General features: G+C 42.3%; 1 protein-coding gene across 1 annotated transcript; it reads left to right on the top strand.

Annotated features, from left to right (window-relative positions):
* Nucleotides 1–534: 534 nt before the first annotated feature.
* Nucleotides 535–16,705, top strand: LOC133477600 (lysine-specific demethylase RSBN1L-like). The gene is made up of 8 exons (XM_061772483.1): nucleotides 535–1,261; nucleotides 1,524–1,655; nucleotides 2,781–3,430; nucleotides 10,831–10,968; nucleotides 11,252–11,394; nucleotides 11,763–11,930; nucleotides 13,658–13,769; nucleotides 14,219–16,705. The coding sequence occupies exons 1-8, from the start codon at nucleotides 745–747 to the stop codon at nucleotides 15,371–15,373; spliced, it is 3,015 nt and encodes a 1,004-aa protein (XP_061628467.1). The 5' UTR covers nucleotides 535–744; the 3' UTR covers nucleotides 15,374–16,705.
* Nucleotides 16,706–17,339: the final 634 nt, after the last annotated feature.

Raw genomic sequence — 17,339 nt, 5'->3', positions numbered from 1 at the left:
CTCAGTTACCAAACTATTCAATTCCACTGGTTACAATAAAAGAAAATACAGAGAAAAGATAGATAGATAGATAGATAGATAGATAGATAGATAGATAGATAGATAGATAGATAGATAGATAGATAGATAGATAGATAGATAGATAGATAGATAGATAGATAGATAGATAGATAGATAGATAGATAGATACTTTATGCATCCCGCGAGACTTGTATTAATAAAATAAAAACAACCAACAAAGTCAAAACAAATATATAGAACAGTATTGAGGGGGAATTATTTTATTTTAATCTATTCTAACAAAAGAAAAAATATAAATAAAATTGTTCATGTATGTTTTTTATTGTGTATATTTTTATTTTTGGTCACGTTAGGAAACAGTATATTTCTATATTTGATTAAACGGGAATATTTTATTCGTGCATTATTGTTTTCTTTTTTTGTGTGTTTTATGTTCGAGTTATAGTTTATTAAAAGGTTTGTGCTATTATTTATTTATTTATTTTTATGTTCGGTTTTATTTATGCACAGCACTTTTGTCTCAGCTGCAGTCGTTTATTTAAAGTGCTCTATCAGTTAGGTTTGAAATAAAGACATTACATGACAATTTTTTTTAACGTCAACGTAGCACTTCCGGGTTGTTCTTGCGCCACATTTACGTGCTTACGTAGGCATGTAAGCCCCGCCTCCCATTGGCTTTGACGCACCAGTTACGTCTGGTCGTAAAAAATAGAAACTTCCAAGATGGCCGAGGCCGTGGACTCCATGCATTTCGCAGCCAACAGCCAAACAAATTCCCCCCAAGCGCTATTAGCTAAACGGCCGCCGGAGAGCCGACCGCAGTGTTCCAGCGACATTCCCCCGCCGCCACCAAAGAAGGTTCGCGTTGAGGAGAAGCGGCCCAAGCACCGGAAAGTCAACGGAGAGGTGTGCGCAGATGAAAAACACAACGGGAAACCGAGTTGTGGGAGCCCACCGAAATGGAGTTTCGGCCCGGCCAAGGCGAGCCACTCCGCCGCCCCCACCACCACCGCCTCCGCCGCCGCGGTGGTGCTGCCAGGAGCAGCGACTCCCGCTCGGAAAATCTTCAAAATAAGCAACTTCCTCGCCTCGCCGTCCAAAGAGAAACGGGCGAAGGACAAGCGGCACAGGGAGAAAAGCGGCGAAGCGCAGCGCAGTTCGGCCGCGGCTGTGGAGAAAGTCAGCGCCGCTAGCTGCCATACAAAGACCGAGAACGGCGACATGAAGACGCCACACAGAGGTGAGACCGAGCCCCGCCGCGCTCCACACTCTTTCCCCACTCAGTTACCGAACAAACTCCATGTTTTTTATCATAACATCTGTTGAAATATTACATAACGGGGCTTGTGCCGAAGGCCACTGTTGTGTATACGTGTGTGGGACGGATCAGGCCCCAATGCAATGCATGTGGACCACTCACACGTGGAAATGTTTGTCCCTTTATGACTTGAGCGTGGATATTCATAACATGCGTCACTTTTGTTGCCTTTCCACCACCACAGATCACAGCGGCAAGGACAAGGAGCGGGACAGCAAGAAGGACAGGAGCGGCAAAGAGTGGAAAAACCACAAAGTGCCGCCAGAACGTGACGTTTCAAAGGAAAACGGAGAAGTGGTGTTTCCTCCTCAGAGAGGTACGCAAAAGCACCACCGGCTCTCATCATAGCTTAGATTTACACCGCACATCTGAGTCCCCAATTCCCATTTCATGCCTACAGTGAACACAATCGGTGAAAATCCGAGATATAGAGGCCATACATTTTTTTAATGTAGTTGTACCCTCCCGTGCTTGTTAACAATGTTTAAATTAAACACACTGAACCTTATTAAAACACTCTTTTGTAATTATTCCTTAGCATGTCTTCTCACTCTCTTGCTGTAAAGAAATAGCAGTCTATCGTATGACATCACTTTGAGGGAAGGGATCGAAGACTCGCACAGTTTTCAAAATAAGAGGCAGAGAGTGCTTGCTTCAAGCTGTTCGTCATTCTCATTTGAGGATCACTGTAGAACGGACACCAAACAAAAGAGAAGTAATCATATATTTTAAAGCAAAATGCTCAACCAAGCCAAATATTTTCATCAAAGGCTCGCCGCACAACGAGTGACGCTGCCGAAACCGACTGAACTGTCGCGCTGTGTGCGGGGTTCCGCAACAAGTTTTCATGAGGAGCCGCTGGTTTTGCTATGACTCAAAATCTAAATTACGGTCTCGCAATGTTGCAGATTTAACAGCAAATCAAAAATGGACATGAGCTTTTACCAAAAAAGATTTTCAGGGTAGACGTGTTAGCGACACCCAACCGGCTGGTGGTGGCATACCAATACAGTATATGCAGTATTGTGTTTAGCGAAAACTTAATTAGATTCATGATGTCATATGTTTCTGCGGTTAGAAAGCAAAGTGTAGAGAGTCTCTGTCGCCCAAATGGACAGATGGGTGCAGCCAGTGAACAGGGTGATCGATCATTGCCGACAGCCTCTTAAAATATCCTCAGTCTCTCCATATTTCGCCAGTTTCTTCTTCTTTGTGGCCAACCGCTTCTTTCCTGACAATCACAGCATGTTTTTGTGGTTCAGTAAAAAGATAACGCTGTATAGTATTTTGTATGTGGAGACTCAAAACTCATGCACATTATGCATTCATGCAAAAATAAACTGTTATTGGCTCAACCGTTTGGATATTCAGTAGAATACCTGACTGTACAAATATTCAATACCTGCAGCCCAAATTTGTACTGTCTTGTCCTCCCTCCCAGAGCCCATGGAGAAGCCCAAAGCCAGTTCCCAAGAAGAACTCTTGCTCAAAAAGCTTAAGAAAAAGAAGAAAAAGAAGCACAAAGACGGCGAGCGAGCCAAAGAGCGGCACGGCCGGCCCAAAATGTACCACCGCTCGTGCCAGACTGTTTATTCCGGAGTCTCTCTCGGATTGGCCGAGTTCCTCAGCCGAATTAACGGCAACAGCGGCAGCGGCGGGGGGCTGCATCACAGCGCGCACCACCAGGACCCTCTTTCCATCCCCGCAGTGGTCAGGGACAGACTAGGCTACAGCTCACCGCTCCACTGCACGCCCACGCCGAGTCTTCCCGGGCTGGAGTTCGGTCACTTGATCCACGTAGAGATGCAGGCCAACGGCGGCGCGTCTGTGGCGCACGCCTACAGCGAGCAGCTCTCAAACCTGTCGCCGGCCGAGATGCAGCGCTTCGCCCAGGAGTTTGTCACCCTGTCGTTCAGCGAGGACGGAGCCCAGGCGGCGTGTTTCGTCATGGGCATCATCCACGGAGCGGCGTCCTACCTCCCTGACTTCCTGGACTACTTCTCCTACAAGTTCCCTAACGCCCCGGTGAAGATGGAGGTGCTCGGGAAGAAGGACATCGAAACCACCACCATGGCCAACTTCCACACTCAGGTGATATTTTTGATGCGTTGTCCATTGATGAGCCACCTTGCTGTGACTCAGGTTACAAACGGGTGGAACATTTCCAGTGAATTTCCCTGGGAAGTTAAAATGGGAAATTTTGGAAATACTCCAAATTGGAAGCCTTCCACCAGAATGAATGGGAGTTAACTGGGAATTGAGGGTAATTTAATGGTATCATTCATGCATAGATATGAACATTTTCTTTTGTCATAAACAGACATCCTTGCAAAATAGATTGCTCTCCTTGCCTATATGCGAGGGCATTACAGTACTTTAACTCATTGAGTGCTGTGGATGTTTGTTTGTCCACTGGAATCCAACAGTTTACAGCCACCGACTTATATTTGTCAATTACCTTTTTTTTAAACAGGTAGATGTAGAAGAGGGTCTCGCCCAGCTCGTCTGTGAAATTCATGTTTGGAAACCTGTGTAAAGACATCAATGACACATCCCTGTAGATGGCGGCATGATATCGCTTTGGATTTGAGGTCAGCGCAGTTTTTCAGTGGTAGATAAATATTAGGCGGTCAATCTTGGCTTGTCTCATCGATTATGAGGGGGAGAAATACCAACACGTTGGAAGTCGGACATGTTTAGGCGCCTCACCCTGGAACAGAGTATGAATATGTATGCTATAAACAAGAGTGTGTGTCACGCTAGGTAGTAGAAAATCTGTGTCATGACTGTGAGAAAAGACCATGGAGTGAATGACACATGCCATGTAAAAAAGCCACTGACGTTCCACTCGAGCCATGCAGTGAGTCACCGTTGCTTACGGCACGTTTCTGAAAATAATTGTTTTGCCATCAAAAGCCCTTGCTCAGTCTTGTTTTTTTTCTGGTGTGAATTAGGGCTAGGCGATTAATTGAAATTTGATCGTGATTTTGGCTTTGCACGATCATAAAAACTAGGCTTTACACGATCAGGATTTTTGGGGCCGATCACTGATCAGCGAGTTTAAAAAAAAAAAACGATAACCGATCCGATCACTTGATAGAGGAGTGTGTATTTAAATGACCTGTTCATTTACTGTATATACTTGTGCACATAATTGCTCAAAAAATTCTATTTACAATAAATAATGTATATTTGTTCCTCTATTTATGCCAGTGAGGCATAGTGACAGACAGAACTAATGAATGGTCTTCTACTAGATGGCAGGAAGTAAATACAGTAACTAATGTATCCACTTTTTGTGACATTTTTTTTGTTGGTGTGCCGTGAGATTTTTCAATTGTAAAATATGTTCCTTGGCTCCATAATGGTTGGAAATCACTGGTCTAGTCAGATTGTGTATTCTAATCAGTCAGGTCCAACCAACATCACAATGTGACAGAAATAATGGGTGCTAACTTACTGTCATTAAATTACTTTATTTTTAATTAAATGACTTCACCCACACCGAAACCTTAGAGCATGATTCGACAGAACGGCGGCATGTTTTCGTCCAACCGTTCGTGGTACCGCTAGCTTGCTAGGCTACATAACATTTTATTGGCTGCTTGCGAGCCGTCTCGTATTCAAAGTATGATACCTCAAGCAAGCCTTAAATGAATGTCCTCTCCTCTCCTGAATACCGGTGACAACCAACACGTTTTTCCCCATTTTGTCCTTACAATACAAAGTCGGCGCGCTCCACTCTTGTTGTCGTCGTCCTGGTAACGAGTGTATCCGGTCTCATTTGAGTTGACAAGATAAAGCCCAATGATCATAAAAAACGGGATGCGGTGGTATTGGAATACAAGATTTTATTGCAGTAGTCTGACAGTGCAATCGTGAAAGAGCAAGTTTGTCTTATAGTTTGATCCGGGCAGTACATGTTGTCTGTCTCAGACGTGTTGTCTGTTCCATACCGCCAGCATGTTTTTTTTTTTCTTTTTCAATAACTTTATTGGCGGTCAGATATTTACAGGTCTATGTCAAAAGACATGCGACAAGGCTAAAAATAAACTAGCTTTTGGATTCAAATATACTCTGCACGATGGCGACGCGGAGTAAATGTCTTTTGCCGTCATTGATGGGATCGGCGTATTATGACATTAAAGCCGATCAGCATAAAATGCTAATTATCGGCCGATAACGATAAAGCCAATAAAATCGGTGTAAAGTCTAATATAAACATTTTTATCGAAGTAAAATGATTAATGTGCAGCGGCGCAGGTTGTGTATGTAAGTTCCTGAACCCTGAACTCACTCTTTGTTGCTTGTAGCAAGCGTGTTCGTCTGCCCTCCTTGAGCATGCTTTAAGCTGGTTTTGACACCCCAGTTTACTGTAAAACTAAACGCACAACAAAAAGAAATTTCTCACATTGAATATTTAAGTACAAGATGCACATCGTTTTGGAAATCGCCAGCTTATGCCATGGGTCAATGGAAAACCCCAGGGACGTGATAGCTAACATTAGAATTAGATCACGGGAAATAATGAATAATGAATATTTACACACAACTACCTGTCTATGTGTGTTACAACTACCGTAGTAACACATACAGACAGGTAATATAACAATGTTCACGGGCATATATTTTTCCTAGTCAGAGAAAAACAAGTTTAATGAAATTTTATTGCGACGACTTCAACATTTTTTTAAGCTCACTGTAATACGCAGTTCCATGCATGTATCGCACCCTACTGCCCCCTAGAGGCCAATGTGCGTACAGCAGGAACAGCAGAAACAGTCATGGCTTTGTATAAAAAGACATGAAATGGCTGAATTTCTAACATGAAATAAGACTTAAATGTTCCCGTTTTAGGTTAATTATGATTACCAACATTATTTCTATTTGCTGATTGCCAGAATACTGAAAGGATTTGTTTTGTTATTTTACTTGTTTTGAAAAAAAATTTCTGGTTGTTCTATTAAGGACATTTCATTCTAATAAGTTTTTAAATCAATGAATGATTGTTTATTAATCGTGATTTCAATATCAGTCAAAATTATTGTGATCATTAATTTTTCCATAATCGCCCAGCCCTAGTTTGAGGTTTTCACAAACATTTATAAATAAAAATAAAAATAAAAAAAGGAAAGTATTAGCGTCAAAGTCACTGTTCTTTTGTTGCTGTTGGATGTTGGAGTATTCGCATCTTTATGTCTCAAAAGTGTTCTCTGTCAATTGACTGTTTGTTGTCGTACGATTACCAATCAACCAATTACCGGAGACAAATTCCCTGTGTGCTTTTTGGACATACTTGGTAAATAAAAATGATTCTGATTCTGATCGCCACTGACAATCACGAGTCTTGTCTGGAAGGTGTAGTTGTAGAAGATGAAATAGAGGAAGTGAGGCTGGCATTTAGCTTATTTGCTAAATTACATTGTGGTGGCCTTGTAATTTTTCTTGTGGTGGATGACTTGGGAGAAGAAAGACTCTGTCTTGCGAAAGACTCAACACAACCAATTGTTCCTCCAGAGCTTCCTAATAGGCTATCGTTTCGTTTCACGTTACAATCACGGGTCCGTGGCTCGACCCAACTCGATGTTGACCGCATACATTAACGATTTCCTATTGTAATTTTTTAACAAGATTAACATTTAAGGTTGTCTCCCCTGATTGTTTTCAAAACTGATTGGGGAGGAAAAATCACTCTTAGCAGACCCCACACCACTTTTTCAGAGACATCTGAGACAAGACCACCTTTGCTGACTTTGATCAGAAGAGAATGAAAATGCTCAAATTAGGCCCATCTGAGAACCTTGCTTAAGACGTCTTAACAAATGCAAACAAATATCAATCTTTCATTTCTATAGCATTTCCCCCTGCTAGAATAAATGGCATTCACAAGACTGAGGTGCTTCTGATACGCTATTGGACATGAGCATTGTGGGGTCTTATTTCTCTACACCAGATGGACAAAACATTAGAAACAGCTCTCCAACAGATGCAGTAAACCTCGACACCACTGCAAACTACAAGCAAACGTATTGTTAGGTTAATTCCTCTCTTGACAGTCAATCAAAAGTGAGGATGTTACTCTTAGCTTGTCCCAATGCCAAGCGTAGGCTTTCAGGCTGTTTGTCAGCTTTGAACGGTTTAACTCAACACACACACGCCTCATATCTGTTGACTTTGTCAATAGAAAGCAAAAATGACAGCACATCATAATTATCATTTACCAAAGCTACCATTCATTCAAAAGTTGGCCTTCTGTATGACATAATGCAGCGCAGCAATGGTTCTGCTTTAAATAGTTCCAGTGCATTACAATAGAATGTTTACTTCCATCTTCATATAAATTACATAAAATATTTTTTCTACAGCCCCCGTTTATCGGCGGTGATAGGATCCAGCCCCAATTTGCGATATAGAGAGACCATTTAAAAAAAATAAATTGCATTTGTAGTTTTATCCATCGTGCCTGTTCTCTGTCTCTCGGTGTCAAGAAAAAGGAGACCATCATATAACACCACTTTGAGAAAATTGCTCTCATGTAAGAGGCAAAGCATCTTTGCTGCATGATACGCTGTAAAACTACTCCACAAAACAAGATAATTAAACATTGTACATTTAAAACTAAACCATGTGATTTCCTCTGCCACTAGCCTAATGTTAACATTGAACGCAAAACCCTTATAGGTGGGCTAATTTAAATTTGCATAGCTATTAGAGTCATTCTAAACCTTTAAACAACTGCTACAGGACCACACGGAGCAGCAACACATACAACAATACTCAGGCCTATATATTCTCTCCTCTGTGGGGACAATGACGATGACTGGAGTTAGGTTGGGGACCTTCTCTGCCTCTTCTTGCTGCTAATTATGCTGCATCTCTTCTAGTAGACCTCAGTGCTGCCTGGCACAACATGGTACTACACTGTTTTGGACTTGGCTGTATACTGTAAAACCCATTTATTAAAAAAAACAAAAAAAACAATCTCTTAAAAGCTTAATCGCTTTCCAGTATAGCTGGGGTGCGAACGATGGACTGATATATAGCAGGGCATCACTGTAAATTACGTTTTCTCAATGCAAATAGAAGCAATGGTGTAGGGACATAACCCAATTATTTTCTGAAACATGTAAACAGGATAAAGCATGAAATATTCGGTAAGAAAATGCAGTCAATATAGTCATTGGGTTGGTGCAGTGATTCTCAAAGTGTGTTACTCGGTGTATTTGTGTGTGTTATGTTCTTGGCAATGAATGCATGAAACCATCCCATCTCAAACTCAATCCTACAACGCATGACCCCTAATTGAGTCACAATTTGATTTCATTTATGTTCAAACCGTACATAGGGTCGTAGTAGCTTACCATAATATTAAAAATATGTTTAGGAATAAAGTTTCTTTCTTGTTTTTGATTAATACAGTCTACGCTACTGCATTTTAATGTTAGTACTTGGAGAGCTAAGTATTTTTTTAGGTGGTACTTGGTGTTAAAAAAAAAAAAAAACGGTTGAGACCCACTGGTAAGTATATTTTGCAGATTTTGCTGTCATGTGTGAAATGTTTGTAAAGAGCTGTAACACAATCCATATGTCAGAACCTAACACCCATTTTAAATCTTTTTTTTTTTTTTATTTCCAACATAGAGGTCCTGCAAAAAATGTCGACTTTTCTTTGACTATGTGCAAAAGTTTCAAAGAAGCAAGAATGTAAATTACACATCAGCACTTTCTAGATATATTACGAAGCGTCTAATTATATCCACGGCGGACCGCTGCTGCGTGGGGCTCGATATGACTGCACTGAAATTATATTCCGGTTTAGCAGCAGCCATAAAATGTGCCTCCCGTGCAGTCGCACACGCAGAGGGATCCATTTAGGTCACACTAACCTAAAATGATTCCATCCAGGGGCCCCTCTCTGCGAAGAACATTTGCCAAGGTCTCCCTTGTAGGGCTTTGTAATCAGATTACTTCACCCCTTCCGTACACCAACACGACAACGTGCGCCGGCTCTCGTGTCGCTCAACTATGAGCATATTTTCTTACTTGAGCTCCTCTGGGATTCATGTATGCCCTGATGATTTTTGGCAAAGTAGCTGCAAGTGAGCGGGGGGGGAAAAATTATTTGGCTGCCGTCCTCACGGGTTGCAAAAGCGTTTGGATACACTTTGACGACTAGTCCCGGCCTAGACGCACTGAAAACAACTAATACGAGACTTGCATCTCAAGTTCTTATTCTTGTTGTATTGGAAACAGCTCGCAGTCTGATGCAGTGCAAACTAAAACCACAAATCTAACAAAGGCTGGATTCACACTCCATGCTTCAAGTGACACACTTTTTCTTGGGTTTTTTTTCTTTTTTTCTCTCGAGTGGCACAATTGGAATATTTGTTCTGGCAGCGTACATGGAAAAGCACGCATGGACTCTGATGTCTTCAGATCTGATTAGGCAGTGAAATACTAAAGATTTTTTTTGTAGTCGACTAATGTGATGAAAAGTCGAGTTTAAGTCAATTCATCGATTACGTCATTGATATTATTTCAGCACCGTACAGCCATCGCCAACCTTTTTTGCACCATGGACAGGTTTCATATTCGACGGACACAAAGCTGTGTTGTAAGACGGGACGTCGTAGTCAGGCTCCAAAATAAATAAGCATTTCTCTGCTCCGCTGTTTATTTTTTACTTGTGCTTTTATTATATTTGAGGACGGACTTGAATTTCTGATTCTCAGATTCTCAATCGTCCAGATCATGGTAATCCACAACGGTTGAATCGAGGCAACTAGATAGACTGTTCTTGTTTGTTGAAGACATTTCACCTTTTAAGCCAAAAGGCCTCTTCAGAACCGACTATGCTTTTGCTATAATTAATATTTACAGCATTTTTTTGTTTTTGTGTTGTTCTGGGCAGACGTGTGATGTCGTCAAGTGTATGGATGACGTCAAGTCTGTTGGATTTTTATTTTTTTTTTTTATCCGCATTTGCAGAAGGTATGATTCCAATCTCAAAATAACCGACTCCATGTTTTTTAGGGGTTTTTTTTTCCCCTCTTTACGCTGCCATGATTTATATCCCAATTGTGCCACTTGAGAGCAAAAAAAAAATCCAGCACAAAAGTGCAATATATATGCACTGGCAATAACATTTGTTGTGGGGTTTTCATTTAACAAACGCGTCATCCCTTGCTTGCTACATCGCGGTTCATCATTTGCGGCCGTGCTTTATCGCACATTTTTAGGTGATCATTTGTTTTTACAAGGTTAGCTATTAAAAAGGTTTCTCAATTATGGATTTTTACCTTTTGTGGGTTGATGTGGAATGCATCCTCTGTGATAAACGGGAACTCACTCCCTGTTTATTATTAATTGGTGTGTGGAGCACTGAAGCATCCCTGGCCTATTCTAATTTGATCCAGTTGATTTCCTGTCATCTTTTGACATGTAAAATAAAGTTAATAATGTCCACCTTAAAATTGTCTGCGTCTCCTCAGGTGAAGCGGACATACTCCCAGGGAACGTACCGGGCCGGGGCCATGCGGCAAGTCAGCCTGGTGGGCGCCGTGGACGAGGAGGTCGGGGACTACTTCCCCGAGTTCATCCGCATGTTGGAGGATTCTCCCTTTTTGGCGGTAGTCATTCATTCAGTCATTCTGGAAGCAATGTGTAGCTACAGTAAGGTTGAAAAGGGGGTGAAAATTTCTGGCAGATTTTTCCAGAAAGTTTCTGTTAAAGTTAACCTGGGGAATTTTGGAAATAATAAGCATAAATACCATCAATTTTGCAAATTCCTGTTTTATTCCTATAAATTCCCATGGGAAGTTTCCAACTGTGAAAATTCCTGAAATTTTTCAACCCTAAGCTACAGTGTGTCTGACACATTGCATCGCTTGATTATCATACGTTTTTCCACAGCGGACTCTGCCTTGGGGAACCTTCTCCAGTCTGCGGCTGCAGAGCCCCACAGAGAGCGACGACGGCCCCATCATGTGGGTCCGACCCGGAGAACAGATGATCCCCTTGGCCGACATGCCCAAGTCTCCCTTCAAAAGGAAAAGGTGCGTTCACTTGTAGGGTTGCAAAGAGGTGGGCTTTTTTTTTTATTTTGGAAAGCTGCGGAATTTTGGAAATATTTCAAGTCAGAAACCTTCCTCTGGAGTGACCTGGCAATTTAGGGGGTTAATGCAAAGGTATTATATTCAAGCATAAGTATTAACATGTTGTTTCGTCATTTGCATGCGTCCATTCAAAATAGTTAGTTAGTCAGAAATGTGTGTCAAACTGGTAGTCCTTCGCAATAATCAGTACACAGGAAGTATCTCTCAGTTCATTAGATGGTCCAGGTGTACCAAAAACTCCGCTGATGTTCTCATAAAATAAAGAACTCGTTTGTGTCCGCTAAACATTGTAAACGTTTGCGTCGCAGGTCCACCAACGAGATCAAAAACCTGCAGTACCTGCCCAGAGCCAGCGAGCCCCGCGAGATGCTGTTCGAGGACCGGACGCGAGCCCACGCCGATCACATCGGTCAGGGCTTCGAGAGGCAGACGACCGCCGCTGTCGGCGTGCTGAAGGCCGTCCGCTGCGGAGAGGAGTGAGTGCACCCGCTTTTATACCGACTTGTTACTGGGCCTCACAACCCAACGTAGTAACCCCCTTACACCAAAGACTTGGCCCGTTTATGGCTTACTGCAGTTTTTTCTTTTTTCTTTTCTTTTTTATGTTTTTTAGTCAGTTACCACATCTTATAAAGGTCCCCTTCCATCAATTATTATTATTGTTTTTATTATATAATCTTTGATGTCCTTTCATCAGGTTTGCAAGATAATTCGGATTGAAAATGCCCAGAATGTCCTTCATGTTTAATAAGAATTCAGATTAGCTGTTTTTGCCACGTTACACATCACCTAAATAATGACGACGAGCCGAGCACGTATTGCCTGCATTTGTGTTTTTCCACATACTCCACGGTTTCTGTTTACAGTACTTCCGCCGTAACTTACACAACTTGCAAACGGAAGTGGAGTAGGAAAAGGTCGACTCCGATTGGCTGTTGTCACGCACATTTCCGCCATGTTTGATCGAGGAAATGCGTACCAGCTAATCACCGTAATCCACCTGAAACGTATCATGATCACTTAATCGCCCAGCCCAAGCGGGAAACCGCCTTGCGGCATTCATCTCTCGCGCGCATTTTGGTGACAATAACCGCAAGCTTCGCTATTTATCCGCGGTTACATCCAACATTTATAAATGTAGTTAAGTATTGTTGTAAACCACAACAGATTTATGCTTTTATATACGGTATTTGCGTGGCTTGGCGGCGGCGGGTACCCAGCCGAGTCGCTCGCTCCAAACGCGGAAACAGCAGTGTGTGAAAGCTTATGTTTACAAAGTCGTCCGCCACGAAATGGGTCCGAACACGGCACAATTCTGGTTCCGAAATGCTTAGGAATTTCTCCCAAAATAAATGGAAGCCATTTATTCCTTAACTCATCAAAGCTTCGCACATGACGCAGCCGCGTTGTCACTCAGCCAATTTTTCCTGAGATGAGTGGGCGGGCGCTTGAATATCTAGTTACTTGCTACGTCAACAACACACAGAAATCTGATTTGGTCGTTTTGCAAGCCTTGCGCTGTTTAAACTTAAAGCAGATCACAGGCTCAATTTGACCGATGTTATGCATAAAACGGCAGAAAAAAAGGGATTTTGATGGAAGGGGACATTTAATATAAATAAACTTAGCCCACATCAAAAGATTACAATAATTTGTTTTTTTTTTTTAAAGTAAAAATAGTTGCATGTGAAAAGTTGTCACTTTTTATATTCATGTAAAAAAAGTGAAATTAAAATGTAATTACACTTACATTACTATTTTTGTCATCTTTTTATAGTACATTTTTTAATTGCAATAAATTTACATTTTTTACAGTTGCATTAAAATAAATTTTATAAAAACAAATGAATGTAATGTAATTAAAATCACTAGAAATTAGATTACAATGTTATTACAATTGCATTAATATTAATACAACTTTATTGCAATTTAATTTCATTAAACGAAAATTAGATTAACTTCAAATATTGTGACTTTGGGTTTGTGTAAATTTAAATAAATAAAGAAAGAAAGAAACATTTGTCTTGAATTAAAAAAAAAAAAAAATCCAAGGGAAAAAAAAAACATACATATGGAATAGCATTTAACGAATAAAGTAGTCCTCCCTAAAAAAAACATCTTAAGCACCTTTTCGGGAAATGTCTTGCTGCACAATCCCAGCTGGCTTGCGCACGCTTATGCTGAGCGCGTGTTTGTGTTGCAGGAGCGACACACCTGCGCGCATCACCAAAGACGTGGTGTGCTTTCACGCCGCAGACTTTCCCGACGTGGTCATGAGGCTGCAGCTGGACCTGCACGAGCCGCCGCTGTCTCAGGTGCGTCCAACAAAAGAGCCACAAAACGGCTGCCGCTTCCACCCCAACGCTGCTAAAGCTGTCCTGTGTCCGCTGGAGGATTTGTAATACTAACAACATGTGAAAAATAACATCTAAATGTCCTAGTTGTTTTGCTAATAGACCTTTTCACCATGACATCACATGCACTTCTGGGTGACATAAAATCAAGCGTGCTCCTGGTAAACAAATGATCATATTTCATTTGACCAAGGCAGAGTGATTTGAGAAAACGGGGTCAATGGGTTAAATGATTGAGCCTTCTTCTCGCCCGGTACTGAAACAATGAGTTGAATAACTTGAATCTTTCAATTACTAAAAGAGGTTGATGCAAATTCTCTGCATCGAAAGCTGCGCTGTGATTGTTTTTCCAGACAGACTTAGTAGTTTTGTCATTTTAATACGACACCGTCCCTCTCGTGCGTCCGCAGTGCGTCCAGTGGATTGACGACGCCAAGCTGAACCAGCTGCGGCGGGAGGGCATCCGCTACGCCCGCATCCAGCTCTACCACGACGACGTCTACTTCATCCCCAGGGGCGTCATCCACCAGTTCAAGACGGTGTCGGCCGTCTGCAGCTTGGCGTGGCACATCCGACTCAAGCAGTACCACCAGCACGACGCCGCGGAGGAGGAAATGGAGAAGAAGTGTGCGCCTAGCGACGTCACTCTGCATATCAAAGAGGAGGAGTTGGAGGAGAAGGTGATGAAAGTGGAGGAGGAGGCGGAGGAGCTCCCGTCACCGCCGCCCTGTAAGGAGGAAGATGAGTCGGAATCACTGATGGAGGAGGCGGTGGTGGAAGAGGTTAAAAAGGAGGAGGAGCAGGAGGAGGAACATTGTCCAGCTGAAGTCCAGGAGGAAGCAGGCACCGACTTAAAGCCACCGCCGGTCAGGAAGGAGAACCACAGCGAGGAGGAGAGGCACCTCAAGAGCACCAAGAAGGAGAGAGGGCGATGGGAGAAGGAGGACAGGAGTAAAGAGGAAAGGGAGAGGAGTAGAGAGGAGAAGGAAAGGAGTAAAGAGAAGAAGGACAAGAATAAAGAGCGGGATAGGAAGCATAGAGTCAAGGATAAGGAGCGGGAGAAGGTAAAGACAGACGTAATGGCGGCGGTGAGGAAAAAGGACAAGGAGCCCGGAGGCGGAGGAATCGGAGTCTCCGTTTTGGCTCTCAACTCCCGGCCCGAGGAGACGCGAGACGGCTGCAAACACAAGTCTTCGCAAGGCAAGAAAGAGAAAAACGGCCACCGGTCGGACGCCTCGGCGCCCAAGTCCGACGCCAAAGCCTCGCCCGACAAGCCGGCTCAGCTCAGGCGGGACGGCAAGAAAGCCGAGCCCAAGAAGCCCCCCAGGACGCTCATCACGTTCGATCTGTTTAAGCCGATGGACGCCCGCCAGACGGTGGCACTCTCTTTTAAAACTCACCACCACCCGCACCGTCACGCCAACGCCAAGCCCGCAGACAACCGGACGCTGGTTCCCTTCAAAGGGAACAAAGTGAAAAGCGGGCCGCCGCTTCCGGACCCCCAGATGCAGCAGCAGTCAGCGCTCAAGCAGACCCTCAAAACTCACAAAGACTTCCTTGTATGAATGTCGGTTTGTCCACTGCGGCCCTTTTCTTGGTGAGCATTCCACACACACACACACGCAAACTGCTCTGAAACAGTTTGGGATATTCGGCTTTGGGGTGAAATTTCAGGATGACCCTAAAATGCACTCGATCCTTTACAGGTGGATTTAATTTGCCCATCTGGTTCAATGTTTCAGTACGTTTCGCACAACGTGCTGCTCTCTAACAAGAAGCGGAACTGCTAAATTCACAACAGTTTCCACTAATGAGCCTTTCTGTGACTCCTCCAGTCTCTGTCGGAACCTGCCGATGTCACACACTATAAGAACATCCGCTTTGAAGCATCGCAGTAGCGAGGCTTACAGAGCTTCCAGTGTCACAAGACTGGAGGAGTCACAGAAGGGCATAAAAGTGGACATCCTTGGAAACCGCTGTGAATTCTGCCGTTCGGCACCTTGTTTCAGAACAGCGAGTTGTGCAAAAAGTACTGTTTGGACAGTTTTCAAATCAAGTTCACCTGTAATACTGGTTGTACTGCTTTTTGTCCTGTAATGTTCACCTAAATCTGCAAATTTCTGTTCTGAAACAAGGCACTTGTTCCACAACGGCAAGCTGTGCAAAAAGTACTGAAACATTGAACAGTTTTCCAGTTAAGTTCACCTGCAAAGGTTGAAGTGCGTTTTGCCCTGAGATTTCACCCCAAAACGTCTCAAAACTTTTTCTGACTCGTGTACGAGCAGGATGCACTCCCGCATATTCAAACAGAGGAAGACGAATGTCAGCTAAGTAGCTCGCCTCGCATTTGATTTGTTTCCCGAATGTACCGCCGGCGTGTGCTCAGTGCCTGTGCACTCTTTGACTTTTCTTTTTTTTTTTTTTTAAATAGCACCTACCGAAGGTACGAGACACTCTTTAATTTTAAAACAACCACACCCACAAAAACAAAGTGAAATGGCTACACAATAATGAGCTTCTACTGAATCATGTTTGCCATTTTGTTTTTTTTTAAAGATTTGGGTTTCAAACACTCCACAAATGCTAACGCATTTTTTCCCTGACGTGACTTCCAAGCCAACACTGAGCTGTAAATGATAATGTACCAAAAACTGTACAGCATAAATAGATGTTATTAGCACCCACGTGAGGAAATCTATACAGAAATTGCATATATTTTTTTGTAAGACGAGTTTTATTTTCCATAGAACTTATTTATATCATTTAAACTGTCTTGTTTTTATTTGAGGCCAACGTTGTTGTTTTTTTTAAAGTGTAAATACATTTTATTTCCTAAGCTAAAACTTGGTAGTGTGATTTATACTCTGATGAGAACCTCAATAAATGGTTCAAAAATATGGATTTTGCTCATCAAGATTTGTCATCATGGCTCATTCATTTCTCTTTCTGGAAAATATAAATGCTGCCTTTTTAAAGAGCAAATAACGGACATAAGTTAACAAATAGCTCTAAAAGATGAATTGCTAATGTGCTTCAAAGTTAAATTCAACTGAAATGTACTTAAACGTACTGGATTAAAAAAAGAAAATAAATTGAAGACGTAACGTGCAGTTCGTAACAGAATTGATTGTCCCACACTTAGAGAAATCACTGGTTTAACATATTGATTAACTGTACCAACAACAACATAAATGAAGCAGAACACAAAATATACACAAGAATGTGTGTACACAGTGCAGTAGACCTTGAGGCGGCCATCGACGATAAATGTTCTTATTAATCATTTCTATGTGCTGCGCAAGGCACCAGGTGTGCGACACGGACCGTGTTGCATTCAAGTGTCACACTGAGTTTGCATAATTGCCCGTTATCGAGACCCTGAAAAGTCGACGCCAGCAGCCCTTTCCCACTGTGGTCCTGGAAGAAACCCAAGGCAGACAAAAAAAGAAATCTAATATCTAACATTCTTTTTATCTTTTTTTTTTTTTTTTTTTTTTTTTTAAAAAAAAGGAAAATGATGAAAAAATTGTA

Source organism: Phyllopteryx taeniolatus, chromosome 5, assembly GCF_024500385.1.
Source record: "Phyllopteryx taeniolatus isolate TA_2022b chromosome 5, UOR_Ptae_1.2, whole genome shotgun sequence".
Classification (NCBI taxonomy): domain Eukaryota; kingdom Metazoa; phylum Chordata; class Actinopteri; order Syngnathiformes; family Syngnathidae; genus Phyllopteryx; species Phyllopteryx taeniolatus.
The sequence above is the reverse complement of the archived record's forward strand: the minus strand, read 5'-3'. Positions and strand labels throughout refer to the sequence as shown.

What these genes read in the sequence shown, in the direction of transcription:
- LOC133477600 (XM_061772483.1), top strand. Translation starts at nt 745, where the DNA reads ATGGCCGAGGCCGTGGACTCCATGCATTTCGCAGCCAACAGCCAAACA. An exon ending in TCTCCCTTCAAAAGGAAAAG is followed by an intron (nt 11,395 to 11,762) that starts GTGCGTTCACTT and finishes TTTGCGTCGCAG; the next exon opens with GTCCACCAACGAGATCAAAA. An exon ending in ACGAGCCGCCGCTGTCTCAG is followed by an intron (nt 13,770 to 14,218) that starts GTGCGTCCAACA and finishes GTGCGTCCGCAG; the next exon opens with TGCGTCCAGTGGATTGACGA.